Source organism: Amblyraja radiata, chromosome 28 (genome assembly GCF_010909765.2).
Source record: "Amblyraja radiata isolate CabotCenter1 chromosome 28, sAmbRad1.1.pri, whole genome shotgun sequence".
Classification (NCBI taxonomy): Eukaryota; Metazoa; Chordata; class Chondrichthyes; order Rajiformes; family Rajidae; genus Amblyraja; species Amblyraja radiata.
The window spans coordinates 17,524,643-17,550,057 of record NC_045983.1 but is presented as its reverse complement, the minus strand read 5'-3'; the positions used below and the strand labels follow the sequence as shown (position 1 = coordinate 17,550,057).

Sequence of the window (25,415 nt, the reverse complement as noted above, 5' to 3'; positions counted from 1 at the left end):
ACTGTAGTTCCACCTTCAACATTATAATCCAACCAAACCCGTCTCCAAATTCCATAGATGACAGGCAGAAGTGGCCAGTTCTGATATAGATGGAAGGAAGCTTTACGTACCCAAAGTTAGCTCCTTGAGTGTCAAAGCAACATCATAAGTTTGAAAGGTAGACCATCCATTTAACCCACCCCACGAATAGACCACCACCAAGTCATCCAAACAGGAAAAGATCTTGATATATAGTTTGAAGTTGTGAACAAAGATTAACATGACAAGGGTTCGATAAAAACATAGATTTTTTTACTGGTCTATAATAGCTTAAAATATCATTCGAATTACATGAACCATGAATTGCAGATGATTGTGGAGAACAAAGGATTATGACTTGCTACAAAGCATAGTTTAACACAAAATTGAAATCATTTTATCAGCAACGCTTTGGCATTCAGAAACTTTAAATCTTTTGAAAGTTTGGCTTCGAATGTACATACATGTTAAACTTGACAATAGATACAATAATTTAAAATACTATAATAACAACCTGAAACAGAAAAATGACTCGTCTTTTGGAGCAATCACAATATGAATGGACTATCTTCCTAAATGTTTTCTTTATTAGTAATCCATGTGATTTGGATGAGGTCTCGGACAACTGAATGGTACACAGAAGGTACAGACAGACAGCACTGAAATCATCCAGTTTGGAGGAAACCATTTTGTATCAGTTTGGCTGGGAAACTGTTTGAATAGGATTATCTTGCAGCAATAAATTAATGGAAACCTGGCAGCTACACGTCTGTGACATTTGAGACTTGAAAGTATTCTTAGCAGAATTAAAACACACAAAAGAGCTCTGTATTGAGTAGTTGTAAGGAGTTCTCCAGAGGTTTGCAGAATAGCTTTCTACTCAAATGGTTCAGCTGAATTCATAGGACAATAGTTGTCATCTGTGGAATACCGTTTGTTCATGTCTGCAGAAGGAAATAATGTGGTTAATTGTTCAGTGTATCAACTTGCTCATTTATAAACATGCTTATTTCAAATTAATAATTACTAAACTCTAAATACAGTATAACTGATAATCTGGCACCTTTGGGACCTTGGGTAGTGCTGGATTTTCTGGACCAGTGATATTACTCTTAATGCGCAGACACTTATTTCATTTAATTATGAATTTTCTAATGAACCCAGTGAGCTTTAAGGGAGTGTGAAATAGAATCTGGCGAGCTTGAGCTTGCAATGTTTGCCTTGTTAAAGCAAGCTTAAACCTACGATCAGGATTAACTACAGCTCTGGCTTCAAACCAAAGGTTTATGCTTTGGTATTCTCTCATTAACCTTGCCGGTTTCTCCATCTCTCAGTCAAGACTTGGCTTGTCAGTCGTTTGGCCTATTCCTGGCATTTCCTTTAGAAGGCTAATAAAAATCTGTGGATGCCGGAAATCTGAATTTTTATTTACAAAAAATGTCATAAATACTCAGTAGGTCAGGCAGAGTGGAACAGGTAGCTAGAATCTCCTGTGGCTGAATATTTTTTTTTTCCTGATGCTTCTGAAGTGGCTTGCAGAATTTCTACATTATAGATACTATCATAGAAAATTATACAGTGCTATAATAACACATTGTCGGTGCCCTTTTACTGTATTGAATCAGGAAGTCATTGTTGAACTCTGAGCTGGTATCTCAGATTTAATATAAAACTATCAGAAATCTCTAATGTCTCCTCTTTCAGACACTGACAATGCGCACAGTCTTCTGGCGTTTCAATGCAGCTTGATTTTGTTCAGTTTCCTGAAGTGAGGCTCCAAAATACTGCAGATCTTTTGTACTGTACTGAATATCAGAAGTACATGCAGTCTTTACCACATTTCATATTTTCTTACAACAAAGGAGGCTGTTTGCCATCAAGTCTATGTCTGCTTTCAGGGATATGGGCCAAATGCAGGCACATTGGACTAGCTTATATGGGGCATCTAGGATGGGTTGTGCGAAAGGGCATATTGGTGGAAAAGGGAGCACGACAAACATCACCTTGTGGGCCAGGTGCTGAACTATCCAGACTTTCAAATAGTCAAATATGGATCATCAGTGTTTTACTACATTTAGTTACATTCTGAGCAACTTTCCCACCTTTACAGAGATGGGCAAGGGATTGTGTTGACATAATCCGGCTCTTCGTCATCTTCATCATCATTTTCACCTGACGTTTCTGAAAGTTAAGTAAATCATGTTAGGTGGTTTGTTGATAATTTAATTTAGCGTGAAAACGGCCCCGACGGTCTACTGAGTCCACACCGTAAATCGATCACCTGTTTATACTAGTTCTATGTTATCCTGCTCTCTCATCCACTCCCTACACACTAGGGATAACTTACAGAGATCAATTAACCTGCAAACTAGCATGTATTTGGCATGTGGGAGGAAACCAGAGCACCCGGAGAAAATCCACACAGTCATAGGGAGAACATGCAAACTCCACATAGACAACACCAGAAGTCAGGATCTGACCCAGGTCTCTTGCTGTAGGGCATCAGCTTCCCCCAGCTGCACCAGTGTGCAATTCTGTGCACATCCTTCCATTGATACTATTCTTAATATAAACAAATTCTTGGATATCATCTGAGTCGGGGGGTCTATGACAAGTATATTGTTGGCAGCAGACCATTCATCATGTGGATCCGTCCAAGCATTCACCTGAGTAATGGTTAATTCATCAACTTTCCTCTTCTCCCAGTTCTTTAATACTCCTTCCAGAAATTTTTTTTTTTTTCATAAATACTATCAAACTGAAGCACAATACTTAGAGCAATGGGCAAGATACAGTGCAGAATATAGTTCTCAGCATTCTAGCACATCAGTTCCATAGACACAGTCCAATTTCTACAATGGGGTGGAGATAAATTGGGGAGTACCCTAGCTCATGTAAGGACCATTCAGAAGCCTGAAAAGAGAGGGAAAGAAGCTATTCCTGAGTTTGGTTTGAGAAACTTCAAGGTTTTCTACCTTCTGCTGGACAGGAATAGGGATAAGGTGAATGACCGAGGTGGGAGAAGTCTTTGACTATGTTGGCTGCTTCCCCGAGGTAGAATGAAGTGTAGATGGAGTCAACAGTGGGAGGTCTAGTGTGTGTGATGGACTGGGCTGCATCTACAACTCTGCAATTTCTTGCCGTCCTGGTCGGAGCTGGTCCCAAACCAAGCTGTGGTGCAACCCAACAGTGTGCTTCCTATGGGTCATCAGTAACAGTATGCTTTCGGTAGTACATACCAGCTCTCCCACTCTTTCTAAGCTGAGCACTAATGTCCATCAGTGTTCTTGAGAAGCTCTCCAGGGCTCTCTCCCATTTAATCTCCCTTCTCAGTGGTGGGAGGGGAGGGGGAGACTGAATTGTGCAATCTGTCTCCCTTTAGAACCTTTCCAGTGAACAGCTCTCCAATGTCCTTTCCCTAAAAGAGCAAATTGTTTTCTCTTAATTCCTGATCTGTCTGCGGCCAGTGAATCAGTTTGTTTAATGTCCATGGAGTCCATTGAGGTTACGTGGCATGGTCCACTGTTTCAAGCTGCTGCTCCTAATTCTGCAAATGCTGCCGTTTTACATGTCGCCCACAAACACTGTCCTTACCTTCAGGTTTCTCCTGAGACTTCCACTTCACAGCGTATTCACAATTCTCATAGCTTCCTGCAGACACTACTACAATAAGAAATAGCATAGCTGTAAGCAGATATCCTGAATGTATCAAATGCTGAATATTCACAGGAACTGCATCATGCACCTACCAGATGTTTGGCTTGCGACTTTATTGATCTGCACGTTTTCATACGAATTTGAATCATCATCATCTTCAAACAAAATGAAAACAAGCATACATTATAAACGTTTCACAGCAATCTGAAAAAATTACTAGTCTTTAACAACCATGGTGGTGATGATGCAGTGATTAGCCCTGGGTTAATAATCCAAGGAATTTGTTTTTAAATCCCACGATGACAGCTGTGGTAATTAAAATTAATTAATACTTTGAAATGAAAGAAAATGAGTCATTGGTAATGATGACTACAAAGCAAAACTACCAGGTAGTTGTAAAAACCCATCTGGTTCACTAATCTTTCATCCTTGCCCTCCTAAAAGTGATTCCAGACCTAAAAAAATGCAGATGACCTTTCGTGTCAATTGGGGACAGCTAATGAATGCTATCCTTGGCAGTGATGCCCATGATTCTGCAAAAATGATGAAATAAAATGTAAAAAACACATCAGCACCAATGTTCAGAATGATCAAAGTTGTTTGCAATATCAAGTAAAATGCGTGGCAGCTCTTTTCCTTTTTGTGTCTGAGAACAATCTTAAACCTGTTCCACTGTTTCTTGGCCTCATGGTGAGATGTGGATTATTAGCATAGGCCGATAGTTGTGCCCACAGCCGCTGCCTTGTATCAACACGGAGGGGGTTTGGTCTTCTTGAAACTCGGTGGAATCCTGAATTGGTAAATTGCCAAATGTTCACCAGTTGGCAAGATGCTTGCATTTAGCAGTCACCTGTTGTTAAAGCAACTGCTGATGGAGCTCTGCGTAGGCCTGGGCCTTTCCAAATGAAACTTGAGCTCTGCCCACAAACAAGTTTGAAAGTTGCTGAACCCGCTCTCCCAGTGCTTACTGATTCTCAATGCTACCAAAGGGATTGTTTGTTGGAATGTAAATGATGATCTTTTTAAGTCAAAGATAATAAAAATTAAATCTGTTCGAAGTAATAGTTCGAAACCCAGGAACCAATCAAAATTTAATATCAAAACCATCAGAGTACATTTTACATTCCACATCCATTTCTCTCCACTGAAGGTGATGAGAGTGCTGGACTTGTTCTGGTGAGACCTGATGTCGGATCCACAAGTAGCTCCCAAGTCCACGTGCTACAGATTGTGTAGAAAGAAGTCCATGGTCCTCTTGCTGTGTCCCATCACTGACATGGTATCCCTGGAGTGATCAATAGCTCAGCAGAATTTTGGGAATTCTGCCTTAGCTTGAAAGTCTACACAGATGGGTAAAACCCATGTGATCCAGCCGTCAAATCCAACAGGGAAGCACATTCCCAGCATAGTGTGGAAAATCAGTCTGCTGAACGTGTGTTATTCAGGCACAAGTCTGTAGGGATCATTCAATTTATTTGGGAAAAACAATTGCAGACAGGTGTAACAAACAATCTGGTAGACAAAATGGGTGGAGCAGAAACGCAGGGAGGGAGGGGGGGGGGGAGGAAAGGAATGGGAGTCAGATGGAGGGTTTGGACCCATAAAGTGGACCACTCCTTTCCCCACAGATGCTATTCTCCTCGACAGCCACTTACTTCATTTGCTCGGGTGGCATTCCCTCTGCAGTCTCCTGGATAGAAATGCCCCAGTTCCACACTACCTCCTGCACAATGCCACAGCAAGACTATAAGGTTTGTAGGGATGTGGGTCAAATGCAGATAAGTGGAACTACGTGGTTTATATGGGGCATCTTGGTCGGCACATACAAGTTGAGCCGAAGGGCCTGTTTCCCTGCTCTATGACTAAAGGGATTGGAGAGAAGACATTGCTTGGTCCCAATCTCCATCGGAGTGATCTTCTGTTGACCTGACGATTCAAATCTCAGCTTCCTTGTCAATATGTGGCATACATTGCGTTGGGGCACATTTCTGAGAGCTACCAAACTGTGAGGATGGATGGCATATGGAGAATCAAACAATGGCTTGTGTAATGATTGACAATGCCTCTGCATTTCTGTTGTGCTTGCTAGGTGATGAAGATTGTCCGTTGACAATCTAGATGGACAGAATCCACACTACAGTTTGTGAGGATGGCAGCTCTTTGACCACTGGATGAGGTGTTGAGGAAGATCCCTGTGGCAGACAGTGTCCCTCTGGAGTTAGGTGACTTCTTTCTTGATGGGGGTTAGGACTGTAGCTTCCCTGAGATCCCCTGGCAAACTCATATCTTCCCAGGTGAGGGAGAATGGGTCACAGATTTCTACCAGCAATATTCTCTTTGATTTTAGTACCAGAGTGGGTTTTCATTTTTTCCAGAGGCCTTCATCTCCCTTAAGTTGTTGGTCTTTTCACTTCTTTGCCGGGCTGGAGTGGTGGCGAGTATTGTTGTGGAGGGAATCAAGGCCACTTCAAGACCAGCAAGAATGTCATTGTCCTATCTGGGACACATGACAATAAACTCTCTTGGATCTTGAATCACTTGGGTCATTAAAGTGCTTCTTCCATTGGGCACTGACTGCCTCATGAGCTGGCTCGGTGTGCTGAGCTCGCCATCTAATGGCAGGACACGGTAAATCATCGAGTGGGGATGACTGACAGATGTGTGGGGCATTTTGGCGTTCATCTCTCAGTTAGGAAACATCCCTATGCACCTGCCCTTCCTGCCACATCTGTAGAAAGGTCAACAGGCTCATCAGCTGCCTCAGAACTGGCAAGACCATCGTGGAAAGAAATCGCCCTCAAACCTGAGGAACTTCCTAAGATGATAGTGGTGGTGGTGGTGGTGGTGGTAAAGATGGTGATGATATAGGTGCCCTCACAGTGAACGATTATCTGCCCACAAACCAGTCCGGACAGTGTCCATTTGGTACAAGAACACAAGAAAATAGGAGTGAGAATAAGCCACTCGGCCCCTCCTGCCTGCCCTGCCATTCGAGATGTTCACAACTGGTCTAATCCCTGATCATTACCCCTCTCTCCTTAGTCCAGAGCCACTGAAACTAATTGAAGCTGCTTCAGCTGCTGCCCTGGATATAAAACAGAAAATGTAGCATGTAACTTTAATCAGACGCCATGCTGTGGATCAGAACCTCTCCACCACTCTCTGGAGAGTCTCCAAGGCTCAGGAGAATTTGACCCATGGCTCAACCTCAGACTGGCCAGCTTCTAACTGAAGTAAAACAAAATTGGTTTGAGCAAGCACTGGGAATTGAGATAGTTTGTTTGGTTGTTTGTTTGTTTGTCTTTTTGCACAAAATCCGCGAGCATTGCCACTTTTCATTTCACTGCACATCTCGTATGTGTATGTGACGAATAAGCTTGACTTGACTTGACTTATGGGACCAAGAGTCAACTAGCACTGATCATATGGACACGAGTTAAACTGTCAAAGATCAACAGCAAGGGCCCAACATTTGTGGGAAAGTTGCAGACAATGATCCAGTGTGTTCCACTTCCTCATCTTGCCAAGGCTCTTTCCGTCTTATTATGTAAACCGTTTGCAGTGTTTCTCAACAGTTCTACAACAGCCTTGTTTCGGCGTGAGCTGTCTCAAGGACAGAGTTGTTCCAGAACTCAACTTCTCACAGGTTTACAGAATGGGGAACTTTCCTGGCATTAGACCAAACCTGCTTTTTGACAGTGTAATGCCCCTGTCCCACTTAGGAAACCTGAACGGAAACCTCTGGAGACTTTGCGCCCCACCCAAGGTTTCCGCGCGGTTCCCGGAGGTTGCAGGTGGTTGCCGGAGGTTGCAGGTAGTGGAAGCAGGTAGGGAGACTGACAAAAACCTCCGGGAACCGCACGGAAACCTTGGGTGGGGCACAAATTCTCCAGAGGTTTCCATTCAGGTTTCCAAAGTGGGACAGGGGCATAAATCTTTCACAAAGTCTTATAGCTGTCAATATAATGCAATACTTACGCAACTGGATCTAAACGAATGCCATTATGCAACTTACCATCAGCAGATTTGATGTATTCACTGGGTGTACAATAATAGTCTGCAGACAACGGGTTTCTGTCAGAAACAATGCAAGATTGAAATTAAACATAAACATCCCATAATATTTAGTTGCTGTGGACAAGTGGAAGGGCAGCACACTGCAGAGCTGCAGCTTCACAGCTCCAGTAACCTGGGTTCAATCCTGACCTTGGGAACTTTCTGTGTGGAGTTGGTGTGTTCACCCTGTGGTTTCCTCTGGGTGCTCTGTTTTCCTCCCACATCCCAGATACTGGGTTGAGCTACTGTAGAGCACCCAGTGTTTTGTGAAGCTGATGCCAGAAAAGAGGTTGGTGCACACGTTATTTGCAAGTTTGGTGAATAAGGTTTTTAAGAAGGAACTGCAGATGCTGGAAAATCGAAGGTACACAAAACTGCTGGAGAAACTCAGCGGGTGCAGCAGCATCTATGGAGCGAAGGAGATAGGCAACGTTTTGGGCCGAAACCCTTCTTCAGACTGATAGGGGGTGGGGGGAGGCGGGGAGAAGAAAGGAAAAAGGAGGAGGAGGAGCCCGAGGGCTGAGGTAGGAAGGTGAGGAGACAGCAAGGGTTAACAGAATTGTGAGTAATCAATATTCATGCCACCTGGATGCAGACTCCCCAAGCGGAAGCAAATGTGGCTGTGGTATCGACTCTGGGTAAGGATGTGGTCGTGGAGTTGGAGGGAAGGGGGAATCACAGAGGGGGAGCAGTTAGAGAGAAGATTGTGAAACTGTCTCCGGAGGGAGGAGGAGAACTTCTTCAAATTGTTGTGTAAGGCAAATGGTAAGTTTGTGTCCCTTTCAACAGGATTTCAGTTAGAACACAGGTAGTTTTACTTCAAATGTGTAGCAGCTTTCTGAGACGATACCTGAAGTAGTGTGCGCAGTCTTGTTTATCTTACTTAAGACCAAATATATCTGCCGCTGAGATAATGCTGCAAATATTTACGTGGTTGGTCAGGGGGTAGAGTTACTGCCCAAGGGGGAAGACTGCGAGAATATTCTTTAGTGTTTAGCTCTTGATCTCATTGAAGCTTACAAAATTCTTTCAGGGGTTGACAGGGTGGTTCTTTTCCCTGGTTGAGGAATCTAGACCAAGGTGAGAGCCTCAGAAAAAGGGGTCAGTTATTCAGGAGTGGGAGAAGGAGAAATGCCTTCACGCAGAGGGTGGTGAATCTGCAGAATTCTACACTCCGCAGGGCTATGGAGGCACATTCACAAAGTTCAATAGGTTTCTAGATGTTAGGAGGATGAAGGGATAGAGGAAAGTGCAGGATGATGGCCCTGAGTGAGATCAACTGATGAATGGTGGCTCAAGCTCAAAACGCAGATGACCACCTATTATTATCTCTAATATTCTCATGTTTTAATGGGTAGCTGACAAATGTGGATTTAAGTTCAGACGATATCTAATTGAAAGGTTAACAGTCTATTCTGATCCCTATGCACCTCCACCATCTCCTTTTTCTGTTGAGTTCAGTGAGGGAAGGAGTGGATGTTATCAATGTCTGGCTTAGCACAAAACCTTGGGCAAGGAGATTTATCCAATCCTACTTCTCCCACTGCATCCGTGTAAACAATGCCAACTTCTGCGTCATCTTTCACTGCCTTTCTGGCTGCAAGATGGGTGGGAACCCCACAGACGCTCTTCTTCGAAACACATCACACCAGCCTGGTTCAACAGATAGCTCGGTTCCCTGAGCCCAGCGCACTTTAGACCTTGGACAATGAACTGAGCACAAGATCTATCCGCTTACGGACAGTTTTGAGATCTCGTTAAGAATATGAAGAGCAAGGTGGTGGCATCAGTCATCAAAAATTGGAACCGGGGTGGGGGGGGGGGGGGGGGGGGGGGGGGGGGGGGGGGGGGGGGGGAGAAACACCCTCACTGGTTCTTAGAAGAGGATTTCTGCAATAGAGATTGCAAAATGAGGTCCCGTACTTCTCCATTGTACGGTAAAACATTAAGGAGTCCACTATCCAACCAGTCGGAAATTCCCACGGTCAGCATCTGGTTCACCAGGTTATGGTACTGCGCTCCTGACCATTCACGGTGGCTTTGTTCACAGCTACCCTTGAAATTAACTGGTCTCTCTAGGAAGTTCGATGCGATACCACATAACTAAAAATAATTAAAATTCCCATTATTTCCCTAATATTGGGTAATTTTGTGAATAACATCAATTAGTCCTGAAATTCTGCTCATCCAGCATCAAAGAGCAGTGCACGCTGAATTATTAGTTTTACTGTGAATGTTGCAGAAACCCAGGGTCTGCCCCTGCTCTCAGCTCCATCGGTACGATTGAGGGAATGCTGGCCACATTCAATGAAGAGGGAGCAAGATGAAACAAATTGTGACTTACATATAGTCCTGGTCCCGTCGATGGTTGTTTTCTGCAAAGTAAAGATTTTGTTACGTTACTTGAGTGATTTCTGCAAAAGACACACTCAACTTGGACGGCCAATTCAAGAACAGGCAAAATTGGATAGGAAAGAAAGGTCTGAAGAAGGGTCTCGACCCAAAACATCACCCATTCCTTCTCTCCAGAGATGCTGCCTGACCTGCTGAGTTACTCCAGCATTTTGTGTCTACCAGGAAGTTCACCCTCCGAATACCATTGAAACCAGTAAAGTTTAGACATTGATTTTCTTGATGTTTGTCCTCTAAATACCATAATGAATCTGGCATTCTGATACCAGAATGATGTATGAAGTGAATAACTAAATTAATATGTACACTTTGAGTCATTGATTATAAACACATAAAAATAGTTCCAAATAGTCAGAAGCATTGTACTAAAGAATGAATCGTTCACAGTGATACCAGACACCGTGAACCATCTCTGCGCCATCTCCATGCTCCCCATGGAGAGGAGTGGAGCAGTAACTTGGCACATTTGCCGCCAGCCATTCAGCCCGTCAGTTCACCCAGCTGACCGCTGGCAGTTCAGCGCATTCTCAACACAGACTGAGGGGTTGCTGACTTGAAGAGGTCCATATAACCAAGATTCCACAATCCAATACTTATGGCCACCATTCAGGTTCCTCAGGCATGACCAAAAATGTACCAGGCAATGCTGGCTCTCTCAAAGCATCTAAGAAGAACGTCTTCATGATTCTATCCTTAATTAGGAAATTTAATAACTTTTTTGCAACAAAAATGATATCGTGGTCTGTAAAACATCCGTTTCCTTTCTCAAATAATGAAATTACATGTGCAATTAGTATCGGCAGACGCTACACCGGCAATCTTTGTCTTATTAGAAGCGTGGTGGTTCCTAGAAAACTGCCTGTAACATCACACAACGCATAGCCGTATCATCTGTATATGTGTCAAAGAATGTGAGCAGAAAAAATATTGTGTTTATTTATTTATTTATACCATACAAATTTCGTGAGAGTGAATTTCATGCCCATTTACTGGATAGAGATTTGGACGGATTTCCGTGACCCAAACAGCTGTAACCTGTACTTCCCTGTAATCTGTGCTTCCCCCCATTCCACACGTGTTACCATCTCTTATAACCAAACTGCTGGTCTGATGAAGGGTCCCTCATCTGAAACATTAATTGTTTCTCTCTCTGCAGATACCGCCTGACCTGCTGAATATTTCCAGATTTATTTATTTTTAATTTCAGATTTCCAACATTTGCAAAGTTTTCATTTTTACTTACCAATATTTAGGTTCATATAACTTGGTTGAATATCTGTTGGTAAAAAGAGGAGAGTTTAAGATTGGTTGCAATAAGTGTTAATACATCACATTCCCTGCCGCATGAATCCCTCCTGGAGGAGCTGTCCTTGCTACTGTACTGTCCTGTGGACAATGGCTGCCCTCCAACTACTCACTCTGCACATTGAACCTTACGACCAACATGGGTGGCAATTCAACAATGCGTGCCATCACAGCCACAGCAAACGTAGGTCCGGTTCTTGCAGGTCACAATCATACGTGGGATTTCAAAGATGTTGTAAAATAAATAGCTCTTGAGTATTATAGGCTTTATTGGGTCAGGAGACCCCTCAGTCCATTCCCATAGATTAAACTGAGGTCAGCTCTCGACTTACCTGCCTTCTATCAATGGACAGTATGGCCAAGCATTTGCATGGGAAGGAATCAATCAAGTAATGTTGGGTGAATAAATGGACAGCACCATTTGGTGGGCCATATGACCAGATGATTCTGCATCCAGTTTATCATTCTAATAAATCCATGCTGCCTTCATACGTTATAGGAGCAAAATTAGGCCATTCAGCCCATTAAGTCTACTCCGTCATTCAATCAAGGCAGATCTATCTTTCCCTCTCAACCCCATTCTCCTGCATTCGCCCCATGGCCCCTGACACCCATATTTGCCTCATGTTTGGCATCCAGGATACTTGCTGATTATTCCAACCAAAGCCTTGCAAACCTGTGTCCCAATTGTTCTCCAGATCCCAAGATGTAAAGGCCTGTGTTCTCTCAGACTGTGCTCCTGCCCATAACATGTCGGTGATCCATGTACATAGACCCTCACGTTTCAGCAGATCTCAGGTTTCATCATTTAGAAAGTCCTTTGTTCTGTCCGTTTCACATTCAAGTTTAAACCGTAAATTTTGTACAGATTGAAATCTCTCTGTAATAGTTTTGTCTACTCAGTTAATTTATTAATACCTCTGAAACATAATGTTTCCATCCACACAGTTGGGCAACATTTCTGTCTGGTCATCTGATGCAGTGAAGAGCTGTGCCCAACACAAATCCTCAATTACATCATTAGCTTGGTCTTACTGATTTGAGCACCTGCCTGTACTGCCTACAATCCGTTTCCTGCCACTCAAAAAATGTCCCATTTAATGGATCAATTCCCATCTCCATTGAGGGACTTTATAAAATACCTTCTAGAGGTCCATATAACTAGCATCCATCAATATTCCACAGTCTAATACTTCTGGCAACCATTCAGGCTTCTCAGGCATGCTCAGGGGTGGAAGATTGCAACCTTCACGTGGTCTGCCCTGTTTCGACTAATGCAATCAACTCGACGTGCACAAACAGAAGATCAAATAGAACAAGTTGTCCTACAACTTTAGGCTGTGCATGCCACACGAAAGAAGAAGAAGAAGGCATGCCCACATATTTACCAGTCCATGCTGGCTCCCTCCCATCAACTAAGAAGAATGGCTTCATCATTCCGTGCTTAATCAGAAAATGTTAATAACTTTTTGCAACAAAAAATAACAACTGGTCGGCAAACTCCTGTTTTCTTTTTCTCATCTTTCTTAAATAATTAAATTAAATATGCAATTTTCTAATCTGCAGAAATGGGTCCAGAATATAAAGAACTTGTTTGAAAGGAATGATATTTTTCTCTGACTTTTCAAAGATTATGAACTTAATTGCTCTTCCTGAGAGCTCAAAGCCATGGCCAGGAGGCAAAGAGGGTAAGAAATAGGAACAGCATGGCAAAGAATACATAAATAAGTCGTCGAGTTCATTGTTATGTACACAAACACAATGAGGTAAAGGTACAGTGAACATCTTGCTCACAGCAGCATCACAGGCACATAGACAACACACAAACACAAATTATACATACATTACACATAAACTCTGCAAGACTGTGAATAGAAAGATTGTGCAAATAAAACAATACATAAATGCAAAACACTATTAGAAAACCAGTCCATGGTAGTGCAAGATGTGATCCATAGTGTTCCATTACCAAGGTGGGGATTAGGATTGTGCAGGTCAGTTCAAGAACCTGATAGATGCAGGAAAGTAGCTGTTCCTGGTGTGGGACCTCACAGGAGAGAGGGGGGGCGGGAGGGGGCGGGAGGGTGGAGGGAAGGGGTAGGGGTGGGTGGAGGGGGGGGGGTTTAGGGGAGGGGTGGATGGGGGAGGGGAAGAAAAAGAAGGGAGAGAGAGGGGGGGAAGAGGAAAGGGGGGCGGAGGGGGAGGGGGGGGAGAGGGGGCGAGAGAGGATGAGGGGGGGGAGGCGGGGGCGGGAGAGGAGGGGGGAAGAGGAGGAGAGAGGGGGGGAGGGGGGGAGGAGGAGAGAGGGGGGGAAGAGGAGGAGAGGTGGGGGAGAGGAGGGAGAGGGGGGAGAGGAGGAGAGGGGAGGAGAGGGGGGGAGAGGAGGAGATGGGGGAGAGGAGGAGAGGGGGGAGAGGAGGAGAGGAGGAGAGGGGGGGGGAGATGAGGAGAGGGGGGGGAGATGAGGAGAGGGGGGGAGAGGTGGAGGGGGGAGGGGAGGGGGGGAGAGGAGAGGGGGGGAGGGGGAGGAGAGGAGAGGAGAGGGGGAGAGGAGAGGGGGGGGAGTGGAGAGGGAGGGGGGGGGGGGGGGGGGAGGGGAGAGGGGGGGGGGGGGGGGGGGGGGGGGGGGGGGGGGGGGGGGGGAGAGTGCCTTTTTACTTCAACCCAAACCCAAACAATCATTTGCAGGCAGTGCTTTTTTACCTCTAACCATATTTTCATTTTCAAACCAAATTAAGGGTACTCACAGTGCTGTAGACATTTGTCAGTGTCATTCAGAGCTCTGATTGAGGCACACCACTTGCAGAGACTGATTGAGGCACACCACTTGCAGAGACTGATTGAGGCACACCACTTGCAGAGACTGATTGAGGCACACCACTTCCTGATTTTATAGTCCCTCCCCCCTGCTGCCAGCGGGGGCAGCAGAGAGAATGGAGAAGTTTGTAAAATCATTAATATCTCTGTCATATTTCAACGACGGGAAAAATCCTCGGCACACATACGGCGGAGGGGGGCTCTGAGCGAGGTGGCCAAAAATGACGGCCGTAGGTGGCGGCGTTCTCTCGGAAATCGCAGCACAGATCGCCAAAACCGGTCAAGAACAGAGAGATAGATAGATAGATAGATAGATAGATAGATAGATAGATAGATAGATAGATAGATAGATAGATAGATAGATAGATAGATAGATAGATAGATAGATAGATAGATAATAAAGCAAGCTTGAAAGAGGAGAGAAATAAATTATCAGTATGACAGAAATAATATGTATTCAAAAGACAAGCAGGGACAAGGAGACAGGAGTGGGTATATTAAATTTTCATTATTTGAGTAGATTATTTGTTTCAATACCAACCCTGGCAATCAGGTGAAATTACAACATTTGTGGCAGGCTCATTCCTGAAAGAGACGAGAAACACTTTAATTAGAATTAATAGACTTCCTTCCTGCAATTTACAGAATCTTAAACCCTTGCACACTTAACATGTCACATCTGTCCAGTGGGAGTGGGGGGAGGTGGGGTGGGAGAATTGTTTAAGGTTTTTTTCACATAATCAATCAAATTTTATGTGACGTTTCTTACTCAGTCTCTGGTTCCGGAATTGGTTTTTTCTCTGATCGTGACACTGGAAAAAAGTAAAGACGACAATTTACCGCATTTTTACTTAATTAAAAAAGCTAAACTAAAACAAATTGGGTGCATTGTATGATATCCACTTTACTAATTTAATTTGGAGACACAAGGAACTGCAAATGCTGGTTTACAAAAATAGATACAAAGTGTTGGAGTATCTCAGCGGGTCAGCCAGTATCTGTGGAGAACATGAATAGGTGACGTTTCACAGAGTGTTGGAGTATCTCAGCGGGTCAGCCAGTATCTCTGGAGAACATGGATAGGTGACGTTTCACAGAGTGCTGGAGTAACTCAGCGGGTCAGCCAGTATCTCTGGAGAACATGAATAGGTGATGTTTCAGGTCAGAACCCTTGTTCGGATCTAATTTTATTTATTGGTTTATCGTTGTCACATGTACCCAGAAACAGTGAAGCACTTAGTTTTGCATGCTATCCAGGCATATTATATCATACATGAGTACTATGGGAAGGGCAAAAAGGAAAGTGTGCAGAATATTGTGTTCCAGCCACAGTGAAAGTGCAGCTATATTTAAAAAATGCAAGGGCCCAATGAGGTAGATTGAGAATACATTCTTAGCAAATAAGCGATCCATTCAAGAGTATGATAACAGCAGGGAAGAAGCTGCTCTTGTATCTGGTGGCACATGCTTTCAAACTAATGTATCTTCTGCTTAATAGGAGAGGAGTGAAGAAAGAATGACTGGGCTGGGAGTGTTCTTTGATTGTGTTTCATTCACACGAGGCAGCCCCCCCTCCCCATTCCCTTCCCCCGATCACATTGTGACTAGTCACACCTATTCCCCACCCAAATTTTGTCTCTGACCATCGCATTTAGTTTCATTAATAAGATTTATCCCACTTTGCTAGGTTATTCTCGGTTCTCTCACAGATTACTCAAAAGTCCGCCCTTGTGTGTAAAACCAATGCATGGAACAACATGAATAATGAAAACATTGCCTTTCAGAGACTGGAGAAATGGGTAGGATGAGACAGACGAAAGTCAATTGGAAACTGAGATGAGTTTACATGGGCATGGTGATATGAATGAAATTATAGAAAGGTCTTTCAGCAAAAAAAACAGCAGGAAATGCACACAATAATTTTTTTGGAGGTGACAAGATAGATTTAAAAGATCATCACGATTATTAACATTTATTCAGTCAGTCAGTATGTATCAATGCAGGAAACGATGGTAAAGCTTCCTGTAATACAGGTTGGACCCTGTCTAGAGTATAGTGCTTATTTCGAGGCAGCAGCCTGCCGGCCCGCAGCGTCTTGATGCCATGCGTCACGCACGAACTTCCCGCAGACTTTGCTCGAACTTCATGTCACTCACTCGACCTCCGCGCGGCCCCCGCTTCCGGTTTGGTCGCGCTCGCCGCATGCAGGCGCATGCTGGTGGGACCGGCCCTGTACGGGGATCACTCGACCTCCGCGCGGCCTCCACTTCCGGTTTGGTCGCGCTTGCCGCAAGCAGGGTTGCATGTTCGTGGGACAGGCCCTTAAGGAATCCCAACGATCTGGGACACACCACCGAAGAAGATGTGGATAATCAGGTTCAATGTTAAACCTCAAAATCAGAAAAAAGCATGTAGATCTTTGAGTAAAGAGCAGTAGTCATAGATTATGTATCTCCAAAGAACTAATACGGGTAACTAGAGGCCAAATAATGTTTATGTTCTTTAGGACTCTATATGTCATTTACCTGTATATGACCTCACAACTTCAAACCCTTTCTTCTCATCATTCCTGAAAAAAAAAAGTGGATGTTTACTTGTTTGAATTCTGAACATTGCTGGTGGCTTAATTCATATGTTTAATCCTCATGAATCCAACCTCTGTTCCAAAATTATTCACAAGTTCATAAGTGATAGGAGTAGAATAGGTCACGACCCATCAAGTCTACTCCGCCATTCATCTAACTCTCTAGATTCAGTCTGAAGAAGGTTCTCCACCCGAAACGTTACCCATTCCTTCCTACTGAGATGCTGCTTGTCCTGGTGAGTTACTCCAGTATTTTGTGTATATCTTCAGTTTAAACCAACATCTGCAGTTCCTTTCTACACATTTGATTCATGGTAACCAGAATTCAAATGGCACAGACTGTCACATCGACTCCTCCCCACCAAGCTGCAGAGGGTGCTATAAATGCTGCTGGACCAGCCATGTAAATGAGGTGATGTTGCAGCAGATCAGAGGCTGGGCTTTGTACCATGAATATCTCCCCTCCCCTTGACAGCTAGTGCAGATTCGACAACAGTCAAAAGAGGCTTCACACTATGCTAAGCAGTGCAAACCACTCAAGAGGCACCAGAGTTTAGAGGTACAGAGGCCCTTTCGCTGACCGAGTCCACACCGACCAATGATCACCTGCACACTAGTTCTATGTTTTCCCAATTTTGCATTCGACACACTTGGGGCAATTTATAGAAGCCAATTAACCTACAAACTTGCACATCTTTGGAATGTGGGAGGAAACCGGAGCACCTGGAGAAAACCCATGAGGTCTCAGGAAGAACGTACAAACTCCACATAGGCAGCACCTGTACTCAGAATCATACATTGATTTCTGGCGCTGTAAGGCAACAACTCAACTGCTACACTACTGTGCCGCCCACTACTTCCTTGAGTTTAAGCATCCACGGTCAGGCAGCAACTGAACGGGAAGAAATTAATATTTCATTTGCTCTTTCCAGTTCTGATAAAAGATGATTCAGAGTGAAACATTCACTCTGTTCCTCTCTCCACAGCAGCTGCCTCACCTGCCAAGTACTTCCTACAAAAACACACACAAAGTGCTGGAGTAACTCAGCGGGTCAGGCAGCATTTCTGGAGAACATAGACAAGCAACATTTCTGGTCGGGGCTGTTCTTCAGATTCTTCCCCTTATTTACCATTCAATGAAGCACTTGCTACGTTTTGGGTTTATAGCTAACTGATTAATAATGTATCAATCTCATCAAAACATACTGCACAACATAATTACTGATCAATATTATGTCAACTTCAGTCTTGCATATCAATCGCTCCCTCATCAATTTGGTGCATTCTATCAATATGTCAGTTTTAGACTGGATGCAATATATTAATCCCTTACTTATCAAATGTGTGAATTTCATTGGAGGGTTCAATAACTTAATGATCCAGAGTTAATGATCAGTTGTGTGGCTGTTTCAGACAGTGCCCTTGTGTTAGCTGGGACACACTTGCTTTCCACCAATGCCCAACACATCGCCCAGTTACCCCCTACTTACATCTGAACACTTTGCGTTTTTCTCCTGGTCTCTTCTCTGATTATAGCTGTGAATGCAAACAATACATGTTAGACAAAGCTATGATGTGAAGAGTCAACTTTGTAAAGTTGCATCAGGTCGAGACAGCTACTGGTAATTTCATTTCATGTTTAATACAGTGAGATGCTTCCCAAGTTCAACAAATATTTGACACAGCCACAAGGACATGCTGAAAAAAACAATTCCATAGAACCAACTGGTGGAAACTGATAACAATGCATACTGAGAGATGCAAGAAAGTGCAGATGCTGGCATCTTGAGCAAAACACAAAATGGTGGAGGAACTATGTCAGGTCAGGCAGCATCTCTGGAGGAAATGGACAGCTGATGTTTCAGGTCAGGACTCAACATCAGTCTGAAGAAAGGTCCCGACCAGAAACGGCATCTTTCTATTACCTCCACAGATGCTGCCTGAGCCGCTGAGTTCCTCCTACAGTTTGGTTTTTATTTACATAGTAGGAAATTGAGTGTTTGACCTGCACTAATCAGAATGAAATGTCTCCACATTTCTCTCAAGGCAGAATCAGTTCTAAAACTCCAAACCAACAATCAATATGTGGGTAAAAGTTAAAATAAATAATTCTTAAAGATTTAATTTCTAATAAGTGAACAACACTGTGAAGAATAAATGACTGATTAACTTCTAACCATAATCATTGATAACTAACTAGGTGCACGTGAATTTTTCCAGTGGTTTGACAAATTTGGATTCTGTGTCACACTGCTGTGGACAAATGAAGACTTGTCTCTAGAAGGTGAAGAATGATTACAGTCACAGTAAAATCCAACATATGAAACCTGATGCTTTAGGTGCAGTTCTACCTTGTAGGTGGTTTTGCCGTAAGATGTTTTTTGAACTTGGAGTCATAGAGTGATAGTGCACAGAGGCAGGCCGTTCGGCCCACTGAATCCATGCAAACCATTAAGCATCCATTTAAATCAATCCTATTTTATTCTCCCAACATTTCCATTAACCATAGTGGCAAATCACCTTCCATCCCGAGGATCAGCCCTGATAGTAGAGCTGCGGAAATGGCCTGGGGCAGTTCAAAACCGTCAGAAATGTTGGCTTGCATCTTTGGCCGAGGATGTGGAGGTTTGTGTGCAGAGGAGCAGAAGTAGAACTTGATGGTGGTGAAATTCTACAATGGTTTCATCTAACAGGATGTGAAGAAAGACTTGCTCCAGCTGCAGCGGTTACTGCTGTTTGGTGGTCAGGTCTGACTGCTAACCCTGTGTAAACTGAATGCAGCAGTCTGCATGAGGATTCCCCTGGCACACTGAGCGATTTGAAAGCGTTACAAGAAAGCGGTGAGCTATCGTGTCTCACAATCGCTTCTTCACACGTCAGTCCTGGGCCCTCCCTCCCGCGAGTCCTGGGCCTCTTCAGTTCACCTGCCCTTCCACTGCCTGCTTGGAGATTGTGCCAGTGGTCCTTAATTCCCCAATCTTCTGCCCGGCCTGGAAATAGAGTCATAGAGTGATACAGTGTGGAAACAGGCCCTTCGGCTCAACTTGTCCCAACTACACTAGCCCCACCTGCCTGCATTTCGTCCATATCCCTCCATACTTGTCCTATCCATGTACTTGTCTGTTTCTTAAACGTTGGGATAGTCCCAGCCTCAACTACCTCCTCTGACAGCTTGTTCCATACACCCTTTTCCCATTCACCCTTTCCCATCTTTTCCAAACTTAGTTATGCATTCCTGCTACCACTTCAACATCTTGTTGGGTCTCGATCTTTCATCCGCTTCATTTTAAACCATGCTATGCACATTTCGTTGAGTTTAGAGATTCAGCACAGAAACAGGCCCTTCGGCCCACAGGGTCCACGCCGACCAGCGATCCCTACACACTGCACTACCCTACACACGAGGGACAATTTACAATTTTTTTTTCACGAAAGCCAAATTAACCTACAAACCTGGACGTCTTTGGAGTGTGAGAGGAAACAGGAGCACCCGGAGAAAACCCACACGGTGACAGGGAGAATGTAAAATTCCCTACAGACAGCACCCATAGTCAGGATCGAACCTGGGTCTCTGGCGCTGTAAGGCAGCAACTCTACCACTGCGCCACCGTGCCGCCCGCCACATCTGAGAGAAGCTGGTCGCCAAGCTCTGGGAAATGCTCCACATGCTTTATTTGTGAGCATGAAACTGACAGCTCATGGTCAATCCACACCATATGCTGATCTCAGGCAGCAAATGCTTTGGGGGGGAGAGGGGGGGGGGGGCTGCTGTCTTGGCCCACGCAGTCTCACTTGTGTCCGGACCCACAGGAATGTGGTTATCTCAACTGGTTTCTGAACTGAACGTGCACGCCTACAGAATTCAAAGGCAACTGAGGGTGGACGTCGTGAGTGACTCCCCCATTACTACCAATGAATAACAAACCTTGAATTAAAACAGAAAATGCTGCCAACAGTCAGCATATGCGGAAGGAGAAACACAGTTGTTGACTCAGGTCAAAGCCTCTTCTCTCGATGTCCTCTGCCCATAGGTTGCTCAATTATCAAATGAAAATCTGGCAAAGGGTCTTGACCTGAAACGTTAACCCTGTTTTTAAAAGCTTTTTTAAAAGACATTCTGCAGTTTGGTTAGATTGTCCTCAGTTCAGGCCAAGCCTTGAAACAACTCTAGGAAGGCTGGAGTTAGTCTTATAGAGTGGAGATACTGGGCAGAATGTCCTCCTTCTCCATGGTGGTCATTCCATGCATCTCTAAATAGTCTGAAGAAGGGTTTCGGCCCGAAACGTCGCCTATTTCCTTCGCTCCATAGATGCTGCTGCACCCGCTGAGTTTCCCCAGCAATTTTGTGTACCTTTGATATTCCAGCATCTGCAGTTCCTTTTTGAACACACCCCTGTATATTGGTCCAGTAGTTTCACCACAGTGCAGGAGTAGATGAGGTCAGCCCCCGTGTCCTGATGTTTGAAATAAATTCCTAAACGTGTAATTAATATTGCCAATGAGAGCCGATCAAATTTGAAATCAAATTAAAATCAATTGAAATCAATCAATTGAAATCAATCAAATTGAGATAAATTTGAAATCAACGCTCTGAAAGAGATTAGACTCTGGAAAAGTTCATGTTGAAAGCCTCTCAAGTGCCAAATGCAACTTCCTGGAATGTCTACCAGAGCCATTGGCATTGATGGTCTGATGTTATGGGAACCACAGATTACTAATGAGGAAGCATACCGCTTACCACAGCCCAACAGCATACAAGGTATGGTATAGTAATCCATGTGAAAGCTCGAATTGTAGAAACAAGGAACTGCAGATGCTGGTTAATACACAAAAGGATAAGTCTGAAAAAGTGTCTCGACCAGAAATGTCACCCATCCATGTTCTCCAGAGATGCTGCCTGTCCTACCGAGTTACTCCAGCACCTTGTGTCCTTTTGTGAAAGATTAACTCGCAGCTAATAGTTATCAGTGTCTACAGTGAAAGAAATCGGCTTATCTGACCAGAAACAGCAGAGTTTCATTGTCACTGATTGGGGTTTGTGATACACATGACACCCGTGGAGAATCTGGGTCAGATTGGATGACAGTCTGAGGAGGCTGTGTATGTGCTGTGCTGTGCTGAACATCACCCAAGCTAGCGATCAGCAAGGTGGGGGAGAGAAGGGGATCCTGACCCCACCCCTTTTCAGCAGATAATCCTTCACTGCAATCCATACTACATTTCACCTACACATGCGTTCTCATATTTTCTTGTGCCATAAGAGGAGGTCATTTGGCCCACTGGGTTGAAGAAGGAACTGCAGATGCTGGAAAATCGAAGGTAGACAAAAGTGCTGGAGAAACTCAGCGGGTGCAGCAGCATCTATGGAGCGAAGGAAATAGGCAACGTTTCAGGCCTTCTTCAGACTGATGTAGGGTGGGGGGGGGGGGGGGGAGAAGAAAGGAGAAAGGAAGAGGAGGAGCCAGAGGGCTGAGGGAGAGCTGAGAAGGGGAAGAGACAGCAAGGGCTACCGGAAATTGGAGAAGTCAATGTTTGACCTAGGGTGACTTCTAGTCGCTAGGGTGCAGACTGCCCAGGCGGAATATGAGGTGCTGCTCCTCCAATTTCCGGTGGTGCTCACTCTGGCCATGGAGGAGGCCCAGGACAGAAAGGTCGGATTCGGAATGGGAGGGGGAGTTGAAGTGCTGAGCCACAGGGAGATCAGGTTGGTTAATGCGGACCGAGCGGAGGTGTTGGGCGAAACGATCGCCAAGCCTAAGCTTGGTCTCACCGATGTAGATCAGCTGACATCTAGAGCAGCGGATGCAATAGATGAGGTTGGAGGAGGTGCAGGTAAACCTCTGTCGCACCTGGAACGACTGCTTGGGTCCTTGAATGGAGTCGAGGGGAGAGGTAAAGCGACAAGTGTAGCATCTCTTGCGGTTGCAAGGGAAAGTGCCCGGGGAGGGGGTGGTACGGGAGGGGAGGGAAGAATTGACAAGGGAGTTACGGAGGGAGCGGTCTTTGCGGAAGGCAGACATGGGGGGAGATGGGAGGATGTGGCGAGTGGTGGGGTCACGTTGGAGGTGGCGAAACTGACGGAGGACTATTTGTTGTATGTGACGGCTGGTGGGGTGAAAGGTGAGGACTAGGGGGACCCTGCCCTTGTTATTAATGGGGGGATGGGGAGAGAGAGCAGTGTTACGGGGTATGGAAGAGACCTTGGTGAGAGCCTCATCTATAGTAGGGGAGGGGAACCCCCGTTCCCTGAAGAATAAGGACATTTCCGATGCCCTGGTGTGGAACACCTCATCCTGGGAGCAGAAGCGGCGTAGACGGAGGAATTGGGAGTAGGGGATGGAGTCCTTACAGGAAACAGGGTGGGAAGAAGTGTAGTCCAGATAGCCATGGGAGTCAGTGGGTTTATAGTGGATGTCGGTCAGAAGTCTATCACCTGCGATGGAGATAGTGAGGTCAAGAAATGGTAGGGAAGTGTCGGAAATGGTCCAGGTGTATTTGAGTGCCGGATGGAAGTTAGTGGTGAAGCGGATGAAGTCAGTCAGTTGTGTGCGGGTGCAGGAGGTAGCACCAATGCAGTCGTCGATGTAGCGGAGGTAGAGGTTGGGGATGGGGCCCTGGTACGTATTGAACAAGGATTGTTTGACATACCCTACAAAGAGGCAGGCATAGCTGGGGCCCATGCGCGTGCCCATACCTACGCCTTGTATTTGGAGGAAATGGGAGGAGTCAAACAAAGCCCACTGGGTCCATGCCGGGCTCAGAGCAATCCAATTCCCCCTCTTACGTCCCTGCAATCTATTCACTCAAGCACCCATCACTTCCTCCAGATTGTACCACTCATCTACACACCAGAGACATAACACAATGGCTGATTTGATGCCATTGACGTCAGAGGTTATGGGGAGAAGGCAGGAGAAAGGGGTTAGGAGGGAGATATAAATCAGACATGATTGAATGGCGGAGTAGCCTTGATGGGCCGAAAGACCTAATTCTGCTCCTATCACTTATGATCTTTTGATCTTTGGAAGAAGATTTGGAGGAAGCCCAAATGGTTGTAAGGAGAGCATGCGAACTCCACACAGACTGCACCTGAGGTAAGCATTGAACCCGGGTCACTAGAGCCATGAGGCAGCAGCTCTGCCCAAAATACTGCTGGGTTTTGTGACCTTTCTCCTTGTTGCATCCCCTCCAACTACTGCCCACTGAGTGCATGAGTAAATCTCACCCTACAACTATTACCTCACACGGACAAATTCCATTTCCCAACAACTACACCATTGGGTGTATCATCAAATCCTTCCCCCAACAATTACCGCATTGAGTGCATCACCAAATTCCACCCCCCAATAACTGCCTCACAGTGCATTAGCACATTCTACGCCCTAACAATTGCCTCGCTAAGTCACAGTAAATTAACTGGGGATAGACACTACAGAATTTGTTATCTCATTAGACCACTGTGAGTCCTGCTAAGCCCCGTAACTATGCTTTATAAAAGGTGGCTCTGAACTATTTGAGGTCTTACTTGGGTATAAAAGGGCTTTCTGCAATGTTAAGTGTTTGGTACATTAAGCACTGCCAGACAGAGCACGCGGGAGGCACCCTCACCAACAGTTTGAGCTGGCGCTGTCCACGGGCACCCTGGGGGATTTCCGGGACTGCTGTGGTTTGAATAAATCCTCGACAAGGATTGTAACATAGTTGTATTCAGGCACGGAAATCGCTATCAAAATATGGAGGGGACCGGAGGACAGGGGGGACACAATTTCTTGGCGGCCGTGCAGGCGCGCACACACACACGCACGCACGCGCGACTTCGGAGGCTCAATCCAACGCTAAATGCAGCTCAACTCTGCCTGTCTCGCCGGGTTAACCTACAGCCCTGCCTGGACTGACGGGACACCAGCGCTGTTTCTGCACGCTGACTGTAAGCCTGGGCCATATTTCCCGCAAGTCCAGGCAGGGCTGTAGGTTAACCTGGCGGGATAGACAGAGTTGAGCTGGGTTTAGCGCTGCTTGTCTGCGCTGGCTGTGGGCCTTGTGGCACCGCACCCGTCTGACTCCCGACGTCTCTGACCGCCCTCTGGGGGGGTTGGGGGGGCTATCGGGTGGGGATGAGACAGCGCCGGAGAGCCGGGATCGATCCTGGCTGCGGATGAGGCGCAGGTCTGTGCCGAGAGTGTTTTGGCACGTCTCCCTCCTCCAATCATCGTGCTGAATTATCATGTTCCGCCCCCATTGCCTGCTGAACGACGTCTCTCTCATCCAATCAGCGCCCTCGATCAGCAGTCCCACCCCCACTGTCTCACGGAAAGCGGAGATTTCACCGGTTTTTAAAATCCGAATTAAAAAAAAATGGGGGGGGGGGTGGGGTACAGTCCCCCACCTCTCAAAATAGGGGGGGACGTGTCCCACCTGCCCCCCCCACCGGGATTTCCGCCCCTGGTTGTATTGTAGTTTATTTAGTATATTTGTTTGTCTTGTATTATGGTGGTGGGTTCTGTTTTGTTTTATTATATTGCAAATATTAATTTTAATAATTGAATACATTTTTTGATTAAAAAAA

General features: G+C 45.2%; 1 protein-coding gene across 2 annotated transcripts in view; it reads right to left on the bottom strand.

The window, feature by feature from the left end:
* Nucleotides 1–269: 269 nt before the first annotated feature.
* Nucleotides 270–25,415, bottom strand: part of lat2 (linker for activation of T cells family member 2) — a 43,184-nt gene continuing 18,038 nt past the window's right edge. Inside the window, exons 3-13 of one of the 2 annotated variants that reach the window (XM_033045946.1) lie at nt 18,340–18,385; nt 16,791–16,834; nt 15,035–15,077; nt 14,807–14,850; nt 11,387–11,419; nt 10,076–10,106; nt 7,691–7,749; nt 3,768–3,830; nt 3,613–3,681; nt 2,121–2,199; nt 270–962 (exon numbers count right to left, since the gene is read on the bottom strand). In XM_033045946.1, coding sequence (XP_032901837.1) covers nt 2,123–2,199; nt 3,613–3,681; nt 3,768–3,830; nt 7,691–7,749; nt 10,076–10,106; nt 11,387–11,419; nt 14,807–14,850; nt 15,035–15,077; nt 16,791–16,834; nt 18,340–18,385 — 509 coding nt within the window. In that variant the 3' untranslated portion in view covers nt 270–962; nt 2,121–2,122. The remainder of the gene's footprint in view (nt 963–2,120; nt 2,200–3,612; nt 3,682–3,767; nt 3,831–7,690; nt 7,750–10,075; nt 10,107–11,386; nt 11,420–14,806; nt 14,851–15,034; nt 15,078–16,790; nt 16,835–18,339; nt 18,386–25,415) is intronic. The other variant, XM_033045947.1, reaches the window with a different exon arrangement.